The sequence below is a fragment of the Haliotis asinina genome, chromosome 1 (genome assembly GCF_037392515.1).
Source record: "Haliotis asinina isolate JCU_RB_2024 chromosome 1, JCU_Hal_asi_v2, whole genome shotgun sequence".
Lineage (NCBI taxonomy): Eukaryota > Metazoa > Mollusca > Gastropoda > Lepetellida > Haliotidae > Haliotis > Haliotis asinina.
The window spans coordinates 28,448,029-28,464,180 of NC_090280.1; the positions used below are offsets into that span (position 1 = coordinate 28,448,029).

Here is a 16,152-nt window from a genome sequence, read left to right on the forward strand (position 1 = left end):
TCACCTGGTGTACATGTGATTCCCCTGCTACACATAATTCACATGGTACATGTGGATCAATAGGTACATGTGATTCAACTTGAATATGTAGATCAATTTGTACATTGATTTACTTGGTGCAAGTGGATCAATTAACATGTGATCCACCTGGTCCATGTAAAACAGTTGGTTAATGTTATTCATCAGATATATTTGAATCAACTGGTACATGTGATTCACCCAGAACACGGTGATCAACTGGTATATGTGATTCACCTGGTACATGGTGATCATTGCTACATGTGGTTCACTTGGAACATGGTGATCAATGCTACATGTGATTCACCTGGTACATGGCGATCATTGCTACATGTCATTCACCTGGTACGTGGTGATCAATTGGTACATGTCATTCACCTGGTACATGGTGATCAACTGGTATATGTGATTCACTTGGAACATGGTGATCAACTGATACATGTCATTCACCTGGTACATGGTGATCAACTGGTACATGTCATTCACCCGGTATGTGGTGATCAAATGGTATATGTGATTCACCTGGAACATGGTGATCAACTGGTACATGTGATTCACCTGGTACATGGTGATCAACTGGTACATGTCATTCACCTGGTACGTGGTGATCAATTGGTACATGTGATTCACCTGGAACATGGTGATCAACTGGTACATGTCATTCCCCTGGTACGTGGTGATCAACTGGTATATGTGATTCACCTGGTACATGGTGATCAACTGGTACATGTGATTCACCTGGTACATGGTGATCAACTGGTACATGTGATTCACCTGGTACATGGTGATCAACTGGTATATGTGATTCACCTGGTACATGGTGATCAACTGGTACATGTGATTCACCTGGTACATGGTGATCAACTGGTACATGTCATTCACCCGGTATGTGGTGATCAAATGGTATATGTGATTCACCTGGAACATGGTGATCAACTGGTACATGTCATTCCCCTGGTACATGGTGATCAATTGGTACATGTCATTCACTTGAAACATGGTGATCAATTGGTACATGGTGATCAATTGGTACATGTCATTCACCTGGTACGTGGTGATCAATTGGTACATGTGATTCACCTGGTACATGGTGATCAACTGGTATATGTGATTCACTTGGAACATGGTGATCAACTGGTACATGTGATTCACCTGGAACATGGTGATCAACTGGTACATGTGATTCACCTGGTACATGGTGATCAATTGGTACATGTCATTCCCCTGGTACGTGGTGATCAATTGGTACATGTTTTTCACCTGGTACGTGGTGATCAACTTGTACATGTGATTCACTTGGAACATAGAGATCAACTGGTACATGTGATTCACCTGGTACGGGGTGATCATTGCTACAGGTGCTTCACCTAGTATGTGTGGATTACCTGGTGCATGTGAATCATAGGGCACATGTGACTGTAAATTTCTGTTCTTGTGTAATCAAGAACTTGAGGCAGCAGTCAACAGGCAACAATCTAAAGATTTATGACACTAAGGTAACGGATACAGTGCCTTCCAATACTGCTTTCCTCATGTCAGATTTATGCATGTGTAAACTAAAAACTGTTCAGTCACTGGATCAACAGCAGGACATAAACTTGATAAAATGGAAGAGTGGTGTACATATGTTTCAAGATTCAACCCATAAGTGATACTGAATAAGGCCATCTGCTTATGTCTGATGTACACCCCAGTTTTCCAGGTCACCATGGTTACAGTCATTTTGGAAATTTGTACATTATGTGGGGAGTAATCGGTTAGGGTACATATGAATAGTAAGAATAAAAACTGTCATGTGTGGAGTAGTTTTACAATTAGATTATCTTACTGTACAAAAAGCATGGTAGTAGTACGTATTGACACGTGTATGCTGACGCCATGCCAAATAACTTCAATACAGGTTTTCGTCAAAGAATCTCATAAACAGTAATTGAGATGAGGACCCTGTGTGTGTTTAGCTACATGCTGTATTTGTGTGTAGTGGAGCTGGAATGCTTCATGTAGTAGTAACCATATGCTTTGTTTGCCTTCAGAGTTTGGCCCAGTTTCTATCAAAGGTAAAGCAGCCTCCAATCCAGGCATGCAAATGACCTCTGACCTGCAGTTTGACAGGCTGTTGAGGTCACATGACTGTGTAACACTATTTTGGTAGATATAGCGCTAGCTTGCCAAGCTGCTTGCTGCAGGAATGTCAGCTTAGGGCACTTTTTTGAAAAAAAAATATTTTTGTGATTCAGGTATATGACGATATTGTGTTCAAGTCAATGTTTGTTTAACTTTTCTGGCATGATTTTCTGTTTCCATTTTTCAAATAAGATGCATGCAAATCCCTAAGACTGTATTTTAAACTTGCTGTCATGTATGATACTGACATGATATTGACAGTTGTTCCATGCCAACAACGCATCTTCACATATCTCTCAAATACAAGGTAAGTTTATGAGAGGAACCTTAAGACCCATTTTTTTTTTAAACACAACATACCCAGCTTATTAGTTAGAAAACAATTTAGAATGAGAGGACTATGTCCCAATAATATCAAGCTGCGTTTGAATTTATTAATGGACTAGCTTTATTTTATCAATTTATATCTGCCTTCATAATAAATGATTAATTGGTTTATCAGTTGACTCAAACTTTCTTATTTTTTCCATGTTTTTCCCCTATTATATTCCTTATTTTGCCAAAAGTATACTAAAATCAAACTGAAGATTGCGTGTCATACTGCTAGACTAGGCTTAGGTTATTTTTGTGCATATTCTATAGCTAGGTATTGGTAAGATTCTATAAAGGTGTTCTTATTCGTTCTGAGTATGGTAAGAGGATGTAACACACAGATACCATGTGATCTTCATCTTACAGATTTCAGCAATGTTAGGGGAATGCTCAATAATGAGAGCTATACATGCCAAAGTATGTCAGGGTAGATCAGATTTCTTCAAACAGGTGAAATGTAGGTGACCTCAGTCTTGTGACTAATTGTTCCGTGAGTACCAGGGATATAAGTATCTGCGTCAACAACGGGTTCAAGGGCACTCCGCTCTGTCCCAGAGCAACCATTGTAAATCTGATGACTGTAACATATGTGAGCTTGGTACATAATTTTCTACAGATTCGTTTTGTTTCTTTCCGCAGTGATAGGATTGTGCTTAAGTGTTAGTGAGCACCAGTATGCTCAAAAGTTGTTGTAAGCACAATATTTTAAGTAAATCATGACTGATTTGCAGGTTCTAATTTGGATGAACTTGTAAATACTAATGTAGCAATGACATCACACTCTCTTGTGGACTTATGAAGATCAGGGTTATAGCATGTCCCTAAGCAACCAAAGTTGAAGAAAATAAGAAACTCAAATGAAATTGCCTCTGGTCAGGTTAGTTCTGGTTTTCGATGATAATGGATGTATGTGTGCAGGTGTACAATTTTTGAAATTGTCTTTGTATACCATACTGCAGATTGAAGGTATCAGATTATGAGTGTCGTAGCACTACTCTCACTTTTTCTGGTGGGGCCCAGGTTCTGCCAATCTAGTCGCAAGGATAGACCATACTAGTTATCCCCCGCTGCATGTTTAGTGCAAAGCAGGTGATATAGTGGCTCTGTCCATACGTACAGATTGGATTATCTTAAGAACTGTTGACTAGATTTTTTTCATATTTGGTATCTCGATTTATCACAGTAAAAGAGGTCTCAATCAGGTTTGGTGACCTTGGACCTTGACCTTCTTCTCAAGGTCACAAGGCAACATTAGCGTTTTACCTTGTCAGCAAGACACTGCATTTTCTTCATATTCAACACTAAGCTTTTTCTAGGGAAGGTTCAGGGCCCAGTTGATTTGGGTGACTTTAAGTTAATTTCAAGGTCACGGCAACTGTGCTTTTTAGGAATTTCATACACTGGTCAAGGTCTAAGTGACTCTTCAAAATATTTTTGTGTTTGAACAACTATAGTGCAAGATATCATAGAGAGCTTGAGGGTAATGTTTTTGTTGACATTTGACTTCATCTTAAACTATGACATTCACTTTCATTTCTCTTTATGTTTGATTTGATAATATGTGGCGGGTGATTATGTGACCTTAGTGACAATGCTTGTTGTAAGTTTAATTCAGGTGATATCAGTAGTTAGGATTGCATGGTACTAATGGTATACTGGTATACTGGTATGTCGCAATATGCTTTTGAAACAATATGTATTGCAGTAATTTTTCTGAGAATTGGTATGCTGGGAGATAGAACATTTATGAAATTTTTGTGATTATCTTTATGGTTTGAATTAAAATCTACACACTTTCATTCACAACAAATGTTTTCCTTTGTTATTCAATTATAGTAGACAAACTGTAATGCAATAAACTCTGTAAGAAAAGAAAATAGAATTCGTTACTATTAACCTAATTGGGGTTATCAAAACCATAATATGTATGTTTAGGGACTTATAATGTAGAAAATAGGATTTATATGTACAATTAGTGTCATTCACTGTCAAACACTTCAGTTCATATATATTATAACATGAGTACCTGAATCGCAACACATTGCAATACATTTTATTTGCCAGTACACGGTCCCAATAGCAGTTACAATTGTTGACTTGGTAGATAGAAAGTCATTGTACCCAGATGACTTTCATTGTTGTTGTGATATGAATCACTGGATTGTCCAGTCTATTTGATTCCTTACAGTCCATAATCATGTAAGTGGAAGGTACAGAATCAAACCACCTGGCAAACAAACAAGTGATGTGTTATGATTTAAAAAAAAATCATTGGCTAGCCTCTTATGCATGTCAAAATTTCATCATTTGCACTTCACAGAAACTATTGTGTTTTCCCCTAAGAGAATGCATGTTGGAATTTGGAAATTATTAGATGCCCTTTGACATCCTGCGGCCCCAGCTTCCTCCCGCTGTTACACAGTTCAAGTGACTAATCACATCGTCTGTAACCCACAAACTCTCTCATGGCTGTCTGCTTAGAAATATCACCTCTGCAAGATAATTAACATTCAAGTTGTCTTAAATGAAATAAGGTCAATGTCTTATATCCAGACACAGATTTTGAGTAAACATTGTCAAACATTTTGAATGTTTGTGTCATTTCTTCTTTCAGAATAAATCAGGAGAACTGATAGTTTATTTTGTTATTTAAGCAATACCGGTGGATTTACATAATTTAAGTATATGTGTTGAGTCAAACAATTTGCTATATCCAGTGGTTGTAAAGAACTTTGTTATGTACAAAGTTTTGACTATGTACAGCTCAAAAATTAATATAATCAATAAAATTATCAGTTCAGTGGTAAGTGAATTTGATAGCACTGTGTTCTTTAACCATGATTTGGCAGATGTCAAATATTGTGCTATACAGGAAGTAATTGGCATCAACATGATTCTTAAGTGGCAACACTGAGCAGTTTGAGTTTTACAGAAGATGATCAACAGCCTAGAACAATAAGGGCTGCTGTCAGGTCTGATTTGTGTCTTTAACATGTGTGCTGAAAGCCACTAATACATTTTATTACTTCTTAGAGCGTTTAATCTTAACTGTTTGAAATGATTAACTTATCACATTTTGTGCACTCTAGTTAATATGCCTAAAGTGAGTAATCTGTTCAGCTATATGTATGTCAGCTGTTTAAGACATTATGTCACTTGTTGTTTACCATATAGGTTGTCATCATCTCCGTAGGATGTTCAGTTCTAGCACCCAAGACATCAGTTTATATTCCTAATTTTTACAACAAATGCACATATACGTAAGGAGTAAGTATTCACTGAACTCTGCCTATTTTCATGATTTCTACAAGCTTGAATTCTTAGCTTTATATGACTTCATTTAGCTGGTATAGCTAGTCATGAGGATTTCATTATTGGTATTGTTCAGGAAATACTGTCTTGTTCATGTGCTTAGTATCTGTACATGCTTGTCTCATTAAAGTGTAAGTATTCCATTGTGGAAATATCCGCAGTGCTTTTGCTGCTAGTTCAGCTCACAAGCAACTGTTCAGTAATCTCTCCTGAATAATCAGTCTCAAGACTGTATCAGTTTGTTAGGGGAAGATATTGAGCATGTATACTGATCGACTGTCCTACTTTCACCATGTTATGGTTGCAGGCAACAGTGACTTACACTTTGTGCTGTTATCCACTACAGGCCATAGTGACATTGTTACATACAGATTCATATTTCTCATAAGATGCCACTGTGACATACAGATTGTACTGGTCACCACTACAGACCACAGTGATATACAGATTATACATCTCCAGTACAAGAAACTGTTACATACAGATTGTATTGTTCCCAGTACCACAGTCAACACTGACATACAAATTTTATTGTCCCTTACTACGGGCCATTGTGACCTACAGATTGTACATCTCCACTACAGGCCTCTGTGACATACAAATTGTACTGTGCCCAACTAAAGGCAACTATAACGTTTAGATTGTACCCTTTCCTCACTATGGGCCACAGTGATATACAGCTTGTAATCATCCAAACTGATGGGACATGATCATAAATAGCTTGTAGTACTGCAGTGTTCTGTCGTATTGATTATGGCTGTCCCTACTTTGAAAGTCTCTGCTTGTGCAAACACCTGTGATGAAGCTTAGAGTGAAAGCTGGTGGGTTGAACCCCAGTGAATTCATATCAGAGGACATTAAAAGACATTTAGCACTCTGCTTAAGAAATAGATATGAATTTCTGTCCGTCCCATCTTATTCCCTGGGGAATTAGTTACACCTGTTGCAAAGCATCCTGTTATGGTTAAAAGAGACACTGTAGTGAACTGAGTGGTTAGAATCTATCACTTGGTTGATGTCATGTCATCATAACCAAAGACTTGGGTTGCTGCTCATAATATCAATCTCTGGATTGCATTTTCCAGTTCCATGTCATCAATGTTAACAATGTCTGTCTTTGGACATTCTTTCACCATATGTACCTGTGTTGGTAAGTTTTCCCAAAGTGGTTGACATGCATCCATTTATGCTTTCCACCCATAAGAAACTGGCAATTGAATAATGTTCAAAGCTGAGTTAAAACTCACTCACATATGCAGCCCCACTGGAGGAGCAGGGTTCCATGCTCACCATGTTGCCTGCTGCAGGCCTTGTCACTCATGGTCTTTATCCTGAAAAACACAATTGTTCTCCTTGGCTATGATGGATCTGATTTATCTAATGCATGTGGCATTTCAGATAGTCCTGTATGTACCAAATAAGCCCACATATATCATGTATTTGTCCTCTTCAGATATTGACAATGATATTGATCTCAGTGTACCACCATAACATGTATTTTTGCTTCTGAAACCATGTGGACATACTTGACATTAATCTTCACTGTCACAGATCATCCAATTCACCCGCCACTTAAACATGGTGATCCATTCAGCATCGAGATGGACGAGGCCGTGGGATGCTCCTTCAAGTTTGTCAACGGTGTTGTGCAGGTCTTTCGCAGTGAAGAGGCTATGGAAAAGAACGAGCCCATTGAGTGGCCATACCCTGACCTGAACACCTACCTTGATGACCAGAATCTCATGTATGCCTTCATCAGTGATGGCCCTCTGTAAGTATTGATGCTGTTTCACAACAACCCTGTAAAGAGTCAGTAACCTTTGCTGATTGTGAGGGCATCTATTTGGATGTGGTTGTCACTCTGATGGCTTGTCATTATAAACACCAACATGAATAGTTAATCATAACATCAGTCACTAGACTGTGTGGTCCAGGTTTTGATGTTTACACCATTTTTTGCAGTACTTAAATGAAACTGAAATATAACATTTCTTTTCTAGATTACATAACATTTATTTGTAGACTTTAAAGGAGTCCTGAATAAAGGACCTGCTAAAAAATCCAGATTCTTATGCCACGTGTAAAATATCCTGGAACACAATCCACAATGTGTTTGGAGCATCACGCCATTCATAAACCCTTGATAATTGTAGCTTTACGATAGGTTTTAACTTGTAAATTTTAGATCCTGGTTTACAAAGGCATAGTAGGCTCCGAACTTTGTGTCTGTGCTGATTTGTTCCTTATCTGAAACTGAAGCATTTCTAATGACAGTAATTGTAAGTGGTTGGAATAGTAAGTAGCCTAAAATTTGTGTTAGCAACAGACAAGATAGTGTTGAATTACTTGTAAGCAATTTGTTTGTACTTCCATTTATTGTAGACAGTTCCCCTCTTTAGCTTCAATTTGACTGTAATGCATGTTGTGCTTCAGGAAGTCCTTCTGTTACCGACGTCTCTCGTTCCTGTCATACAAATTCCAGCTACATGGTCTGCTAAATGAAATGAAGGAGTCCGCTTCGCAGAAGGAAGTTCCCCACAGAGACTTCTACAACATCAGAAAGGTCAGATTATACTCTGATACCTCTGGACTAGTGCAGAGACACATTTATTACCAAATCTGCTGACAGTGGAAATAGAGATTAATGGGACTTAATGAAGTTTCAGGCGATTCACAAAGTGACTTGTTTTATGGATTTATGGAGGAACAACTGATTTGTCTGTATATTTCATGGTCAGTTTTAGGAAAACAGGTCAAGATAGAAAATAAAAGTTTTGTTGAACACATATATTAAAATCCAAAGGTGAAAAATATTGCACAAGCAGTTTAAATCTGTTGATTTAACTTGGTACAGATAATTCAAAGTGTCTTAGGCACAGTTAGATACTCTTTGACAAGATGTGTTTGGTAGAGAAGTAAGATTGATATTCCGAAGTTGCTGTATATGTTCATATTCACATGCCCATGTATTCCACATACATGAAGTTCAGTGGTAATATAAATAGACAAAGAAAGATTGAACTATATGAAACATTCCCCTGTATATTCAGGGACTGATGTTTTAAGCCACAAGAATAAGGGGAATCGCCTTCATTTTGAGCAATGTGAGATGTTGACAAGCCGAAAGGAACATATTTTTAACTTACCTTACCATAGGTCTTATGCATATTACCTCAAGCTTCGCTAAACAAGATCAGACAGTTTTTGATTCGCCAACCCCTCGATGGCTACCTCATGTAATCTACGAATGTAGTCACGGAAGTGACGTGATCTCCCCTCTCGTGCAAGCGCGCAGAATCCAAAATTCACTTTTACCTTTAGCGAGTGTGCGAAGGGACGTGTTGGTTTGCTGTATACCTACTTTTGTGTAGTTTCAATAAAGTTGCTACTGTTTGGTAGGTATGGTTTGTATCCCTTTGTTGTGCATGTAAAGTTAAACAAGTATTTAACTGCACTTACCTTGCTACCTCGTGTTATCTTTTTCTCACTCAGGCATGGGTTTGTCCGTGTCATGTGTGAGAGCAGCATGGCGTCCATGGGGGTAGTTTAACTTGCTGGTTGTTTTTCCTGCATGTACTTGCCCAGGTCTTTGGTTATTATGGCTTGTATGTTTCGGTATTTATCATACCTTTTTGCCATTTTACAGCGTAGTGAAGGCAGCCATTTTGGTTGTTGCTTATCGCTGCCCCGCACTTATGGGTGTGCCTAGGGGCAGAAGTCAGCCAAAGACCCACATCCCTGGCGTCTGGATTGTGTGTCCGCTGTTTGCTCCATTGAAAATCGTTGCCAGCACTGTCAAGTATTATTGTTGGCGGACTTTAAGACTTTTTTGGCGGTGCAAAGGAGACGTTTTATGCAACGTAGAAGAAGGATGTCATCGCCAGCATCTTCCCTGGGATCTCTGCCTGATGACCAGGATCTACCACCACCTTCAGCACCGGTATCGACGCCTAGTGTGGGGCGCTCATCTATTACGTTGATGCGCTCATCTCCAGAGCCCACGTGTTCGGACACCTTCGTAGATCTCTCTCACCCGGACGCCTTATCTCATCCAGAAGTTCAAAGGCTTCTGCGGTCTCTCTTGACACCTGGCGCTGCTGTGCTTCCTACCTACGTCTTTATCTACGTTTTTCCCGAGACCAGCGTCTAGACCTACGCCAGCACCGTTGCCGGTCCCGGCGCCTTTGCCTACGCCTGCGCCCGTGCTTACACCAGCGCTTATCCCGACACCAGCGCTTATCCCGACACCAGCGCCTATTCTGATGCCAGCGCCTGTACCAACGCCAGTGCCGATTTTGTTACCGGACCCTGCTCCTGTGCCTACTCCTTATCGTATACCCAGGGTGTCTCATACGCTTTCTAGAGGGGAAGTGTTGCAACGCCAGTTGGATGAAGAGCGCGCCTGGCGCTTGGAGGCTGAGCACTCTTGGCGCAGGTCTCGCTCCGGGTCCCCGAGGGGTCGGCGCTTCCGTTCTCTGCATCATAGCCGGCGTCGGCGCTCCCGCTCTGGTTCCCGTTCCCCAAGGCACTCTTTAGAGGAGGACTCACGTTAGGGCACCAGAAGTAGACGTCGTATGCGTTCCCGTTCAAGATCTCCGCGGCGCTCCTCTAGGTCTCAGCGTTCGCGATCGCCGGAACCACTACAGACTTCCTTCAAGGATTCTGCTGCTAGGAGTTCTACTTCTGCCTCCACTCAGCAACAGGAATCAACCTCTGTTTCCTGGGAGGATCACGAGGAACAGTTCTTTTGTCCAGATTATGAGGAAGAAATTGGCGATGATGGTGATGGCACCTATCTACCCCTAGCTGCCATCTTTGAATGGATAGCTGATAGATTACTGGACTGTACTTCACTCTTCGCTGATTCAAGCAACCTGGTGGCGATTCACCTGTCTCCTGAGTTACTTATCCTGCCTCATCCCATGGTGGGATGCTAGACTCGGGACTTTGCCAAATTGTCCTTGAATCTGACTATCAAGGCGTCCAAGTCAAAGAAATCGGATTACAATGTCCACAGCCTGGACTTCGCCGACAACGAGGCTGTGCAGGATGACTCTCTCAAGCGTTTGTCAGGTTCCACTCAGTCGTCATACAGAGTTCAGTATTCGAAGCTGGCGGCTATCGACACTGAACTGAAGCATATGCTCAAGCCTATCTCAGCGCTTGCATCAGCCACCTCCGCTGGAGCTATGGATCTGTCGGAGGATAATGCTTCGAGGGTTGATCACTTGACAACAATCTTTGCTTGGCAGGGCACATGATGACAACTGTGCGTCGATCTGGTTTCTTGGATGCTTGTACCTGGCAAGAGGAATTCAAGCGGCAGCTACTTCGCGTGCCCTTTACTTCGACGAACCTCTTTGACGAAAAAATCCCTACTGTGTATAAACAGCATGCTGAACTGACCAATATGGAAGTAGCATTGTTGACCTTCGGGGCTCTGGGTTCTGCCTTTTGTGGCCGAGCCAGGGGAAGTGCTAAGAGAAGATAAGTGCCTAGAAGAGAATCCATCCGATCCTCGTTTGGGAGGGGACGAGGTCGGGTCAAGGACTTGGACGTGCAACGCAAGCCTCAGGAACGCGGCAGGGATGTGCCATCTACGCCCGGTCGAGGCAGGGGCAATCGCCCCTACTCTGGCTGCTGAAGCCAAGGACATCTACGACTGGGATCTCCCACCCCCAGTCGTACCAGTTCATCCGACCCCTGTAGGTGGGAGACTAGGGGTCTTCTAGGCCAATTGGACATTCCTGGGAGACCCGTTTGTATGCAAGATCCTGAGAGCCGGCTACAAACTGCCACTGGCTGGAGCTCCACCTCTGACTACCACTCCCCAGTCGCAAGTGTATTCAATAGATCAACAGGTACTTATACAAGAGAACATCGACATTTTGTTAACCAAACATGCTAAAGAGACAGTGCTAGAGCCCCATCGCTCACCCATCTTCCTGGTACCCAGGAAAGGCTCCCCCAAAGTGCGAATGATTCACATCATGGCCATCATCATCAACAGCCTGTATCTAGCCGAGCCCCGCATTTCCGAATGACGTCACTGGAACAGATCCGAGCCAAGCTGTCACCTGGAGCTTGGATGGCCAGCCTAGATTTGCAGGATGCTTACCTGCACGTTCCCATATTTCCACATCACAGGAAGTTCCTGCGTTTCATATTCAACAGAGTACACTACCAGTGGTGTGTGCTGCCGTTTGGAATTTCTACTGCCCCGTGGCTTTTCACTCGGATCACACTGCCTGTCATCCGATTTCTGCACCTCCGGGGGATAGATTTCGATCCATACATCGACGATTGTTTTCTGAATCACTGCAATCCTCAGTTGCTACGCAAACAGCTGGACTTCTCCACCCGCCTGTTACATCAATTGGGGTGGATTATCAACTCGCACCTATCTAAGAAGACGGCCATCCTACTAGCATTGGCGACAGCGGCTAGAGTCAGTGAGATCCATGCTCTTGACGTCACACAGATCCGCTTTGAACAGTCAAGACACAGACGAGTTCACTTGGGTCTGCTATGGGACTTTGTTGCTAAGAACTAGCTCCCCGGGCAGCCCAACAGATTGTTTTCCATTCCTCCATTGTCTACGGTCCTGGGTCATCATGACTTGGAGGAGGAGCTGCTATGTCCGGTCAGAGCTCTGAGATGTTATATTAAAAGGTCAGCCTCTAGGAGACGGTCCCGCAAAAGGCTATTCATTCCATTTGCGTCGACTTGCAAAGGAGAGGCAAACAGGAACACGATTGCCCTTTGGCTCAGATCTACAATCCTGGCGGCCTACGACGACAAACACCTGCCTCATCCGGTAGTGAATAACCCGCACGAGATCAGGGCTCTGGTATCTACAATGGCCCTCCATCGGAATTGCACTGTACGGCAGATCATGGAGGGCTGTTTCTGGAAGTCATCAACTGTCTTCTCTTCCCACTACTTGAGGGACCTGGCATTTGAAGACGTGGAGGGATTACAGTCATTTGGTCCACTGGTGGTTGCTCAGCAACTTACCCGACCATCCGCCCATTAGGTATTAACGCTGTTACTTACCGTTGGTCTTAAGATTAACCTCACCCTCAGTGTGCGTCGGTTCTTCTTTGGAGTTCCATTGGATTACTCTTTGTCCTGTTCCAGGTGTTATCCTGCGACCGTTGGCATTGGTTTCCCGGGTTCTCCTGATGCATGTGCACTGTTTGCTGTGGGATGGTCCTCCGGACCACCATCCATCTGTCGAAGCCATATGCATAAGACCTATGGTAAGGTAAGTTAAAAAATTATTTAAATCTAAATATTTTAGATCGGCGACTCAACGACTATCTGATCTCGTTTAGCGAAGCTTGAGGTAATATGCAAGACCTATGGTAAGGTAAGTATTTAAATATCTAAGATATTTAGATTTTAATAAATTTTACAGAAGAAATCGGTCTTTAATCATTAATACTCTTAAAATGAAATATACAGGAGCTCAGAGTCTCTCTTCATGCACTAATCTGGACAGATGTTATAGATGTGCATGTGCTGCATTGAATATATTTGTTTCAATAAGATAGACCATTATATGAGGTAGTTTATATACACCATATATTCTCCATTATATTCTCCATATGAAGAGGCACATGTGTTGATTTCAACAACTTCAATGTTTTATGTGGAAACTAGGACTATGCACACTGTCTCTGATACCAAGTCCCACCCACTCACAATCTCATGTTTGTTTCAGGTGGACACTCATGTACACGCCTCCTCCTGCATGAACCAGAAACATCTGTTGAGGTTTATCAAGAAGAAAATGAAGACTAGTGAGGATGAAGTTGTGTGTAAAGACAGGAATGGTAAAACATTGACCTTGGCTGAGGTAAGATATCGAGTTAGGAGACACCTGCATGTTTGCCGTAAGGGCTGTTTGGATTCTTGGTTATATAGTTGCCTATTATACTGGTTGTAAGAGATCGAATTGTCAGGATTCCTTACCCTGAAGGGATGGGCTGGACATTACCTGTACTATGAATTAGAATGTTGTTTGATCCAGACATGAACATTGAATATCAACACATTGCAGACATTTTCAGTTTGAAACATTTAACAGTGAACACATCTTGGCAGTATGAAAATTGCCATTTACACTCAACATGCTGCCAAAAATTTTCAGGGTATCATATCATCTAAAACCATGACCATATAGCGATAATTGAAATGCTTGTTAACTCAAAATGTCACTTCCCTATTTGATTGGGACTTTACTATTTAATATCTTAACTTTGTCTTGACTCTACTTCAGAATTATTTTGTAAAGTGAAAAAAGCAGCTTTTGTTTTGAGAGGTCATGATTTGAGTTCAGTCATCTCTTGTGTTGTAGGTGTTCAAGAGTCTCAATCTGACTACATATGATCTGAATGTGGACATGCTGGATGTACATGCTGTAAGTATGTATACTCCAAGAATTCTTGGAACTAATCAACAGGGCTGAGAATATTCCATGGATCAGAGGAATTGCGTGTAACAAAGTGTCACCATGATGTCATTGCAACAAGTGCTCCTTTTCTAAAGAATGTTAGAAAATGTCCTCAGCACCCTGTGCTGGTTGACTGAAGCCACCCAATGGATATGGTGGTCGGGAACAGGAACATGTTTACTTGCGTTTCTTCTGCCAGAGAGGTTGGATGGTTGCTCACAATATTTATAACTCAATCATACGGTCCAGACAATCACTTATGTGCTGTTGACATGTAACTGGAGTGCTATTGAGTGAGGCATGAAACATCAGATATACAAATTCATGTTTGACTTATTTTCATTTCAGGACAGAAACACATTTCACAGATTTGATAAGTTCAATGCCAAGTATAATCCTATTGGTGAAAGTCGGTTGAGGGAGATTTTTATTAAGACTGACAACTATATCAATGGGAAATACTTTGGCCAAGTGATAAAGGTAATTACTAATTATCATATTGTTGATTCATTGACTTAACAAGTATTTTTGAATTCTGTTTTCTAGTTTCCATGAGTGCCATTAAGGCATTTTCACAGTGACTTGCTACCTGTTACCTCATTTATGTCTGAAGACAAATATAGTCATGCCTTGAATAAAAGCACTACTTTGGATTTTAATATGGTACATATTGATAGCCTAACTTCTCAGTCTATGGTCAAACTATAGTCATCAGTACTTTGAGAATAACATTCATTTCCTTGATTCACTTTGATCCACAGGAAGTGATGAGTGACTTGGAGGAGAGCAAGTATCAAAATGCAGAATACCGTCTGTCTATCTACGGTCGGAGTCGAGATGAGTGGGACAAGTTAGCAAAGTGGGCAGTGGAACATCGTGTTCACTCAGAGAATGTCCGCTGGCTTGTACAGATTCCCAGACTCTAGTATGTCAAACGTATACTTTCTTTCTTTGTCTGAATATTCTCTGAGTGAGAAATGTTACAATCAAATGAAAGTGAAACATATCTCTGATATTGTTATTGAATAATTCCCTGACCAGTTTAAGTTTACGTGTCTGTCAGAACTGAACAGTGTGTTGTTTCTTGTCACACAACACATGTGTTCCTGTTTGTAATACAGCCACATGTGTTGAAACTTTTGTGTCTGTCAGAAATGAAACTGTGTTGTTTCTTGTCACACGTGTACCTGTCACATGTCACACTGTCACATGTGTTGAAGTATTCGTGTCTGTCGTAACAGTGGCAGTGTGTTGTCCTTTCTTGTCACACACTGACACAGTTTTCTTTTTCTGCTCCAAAATGTGTCGTTGCAATGTGTGGTTTCTTGTCTCACAGTGACACACATTGTTATCCCCACAAAGAGTTTTGTAGGGGTTATTAAAATGTGCTCCGTTCGTCTGTGCGTGCATCAATCTATCCATGCACATTTATCTATTCCAGAGCAGAACTTTAAGACCTTCAATATTTCTTCACCAAAATTATCACACAGAATGATCTGGAGCTTTTTGGTAGTTTGGGTATTCTGAATAAAATATTTTTGGCGTTTTTATGGCAACGAGTTTGACTTTGACTGAAATTGCTGGTAGTACTGTTTTCCAGAGCAGGGCCTGCTTGCACAGAGCTTTCTTAGTTACAATCAATCTTAGGCCCCTACAATCAACTTTACAATCACCATACAATTGCTCTAATCCACTTGCACAAACACGATCTTAAGACAGCATGGATTTAAGATCGCAATCTTAACTAAGATTGAACTCTTCAACGTTGGAGGTAGAAATTTCTTAAACTCGACTCCTGTCTACAGTTGTCTTCAAGTGCGCATAGCATGCAGCGCAAATAAAACGTGGAACTTGTTCCCGCACGCAGA

The 16,152-nt window shown here is 41.2% G+C and overlaps 1 protein-coding gene across 3 annotated transcripts in view; it reads left to right on the forward strand.

Moving 5' to 3' along the window:
- LOC137290079 (AMP deaminase 2-like) overlaps positions 1 to 16,152 on the forward strand; it is a 50,951-nt gene that overhangs the window by 22,288 nt on the left and 12,511 nt on the right. For 2 of the 3 annotated variants that reach the window (XM_067820902.1, XM_067820900.1), the window contains 7 exons: positions 2,052 to 2,075; positions 7,378 to 7,597; positions 8,260 to 8,389; positions 13,553 to 13,687; positions 14,189 to 14,251; positions 14,633 to 14,764; positions 15,046 to 15,209. In XM_067820902.1, the coding sequence (XP_067677003.1) occupies positions 2,052 to 2,075; positions 7,378 to 7,597; positions 8,260 to 8,389; positions 13,553 to 13,687; positions 14,189 to 14,251; positions 14,633 to 14,764; positions 15,046 to 15,209 (868 nt within the window). The remainder of the gene's footprint in view (positions 1 to 2,051; positions 2,076 to 7,377; positions 7,598 to 8,259; positions 8,390 to 13,552; positions 13,688 to 14,188; positions 14,252 to 14,632; positions 14,765 to 15,045; positions 15,210 to 16,152) is intronic. The other variant, XM_067820901.1, reaches the window with a different exon arrangement.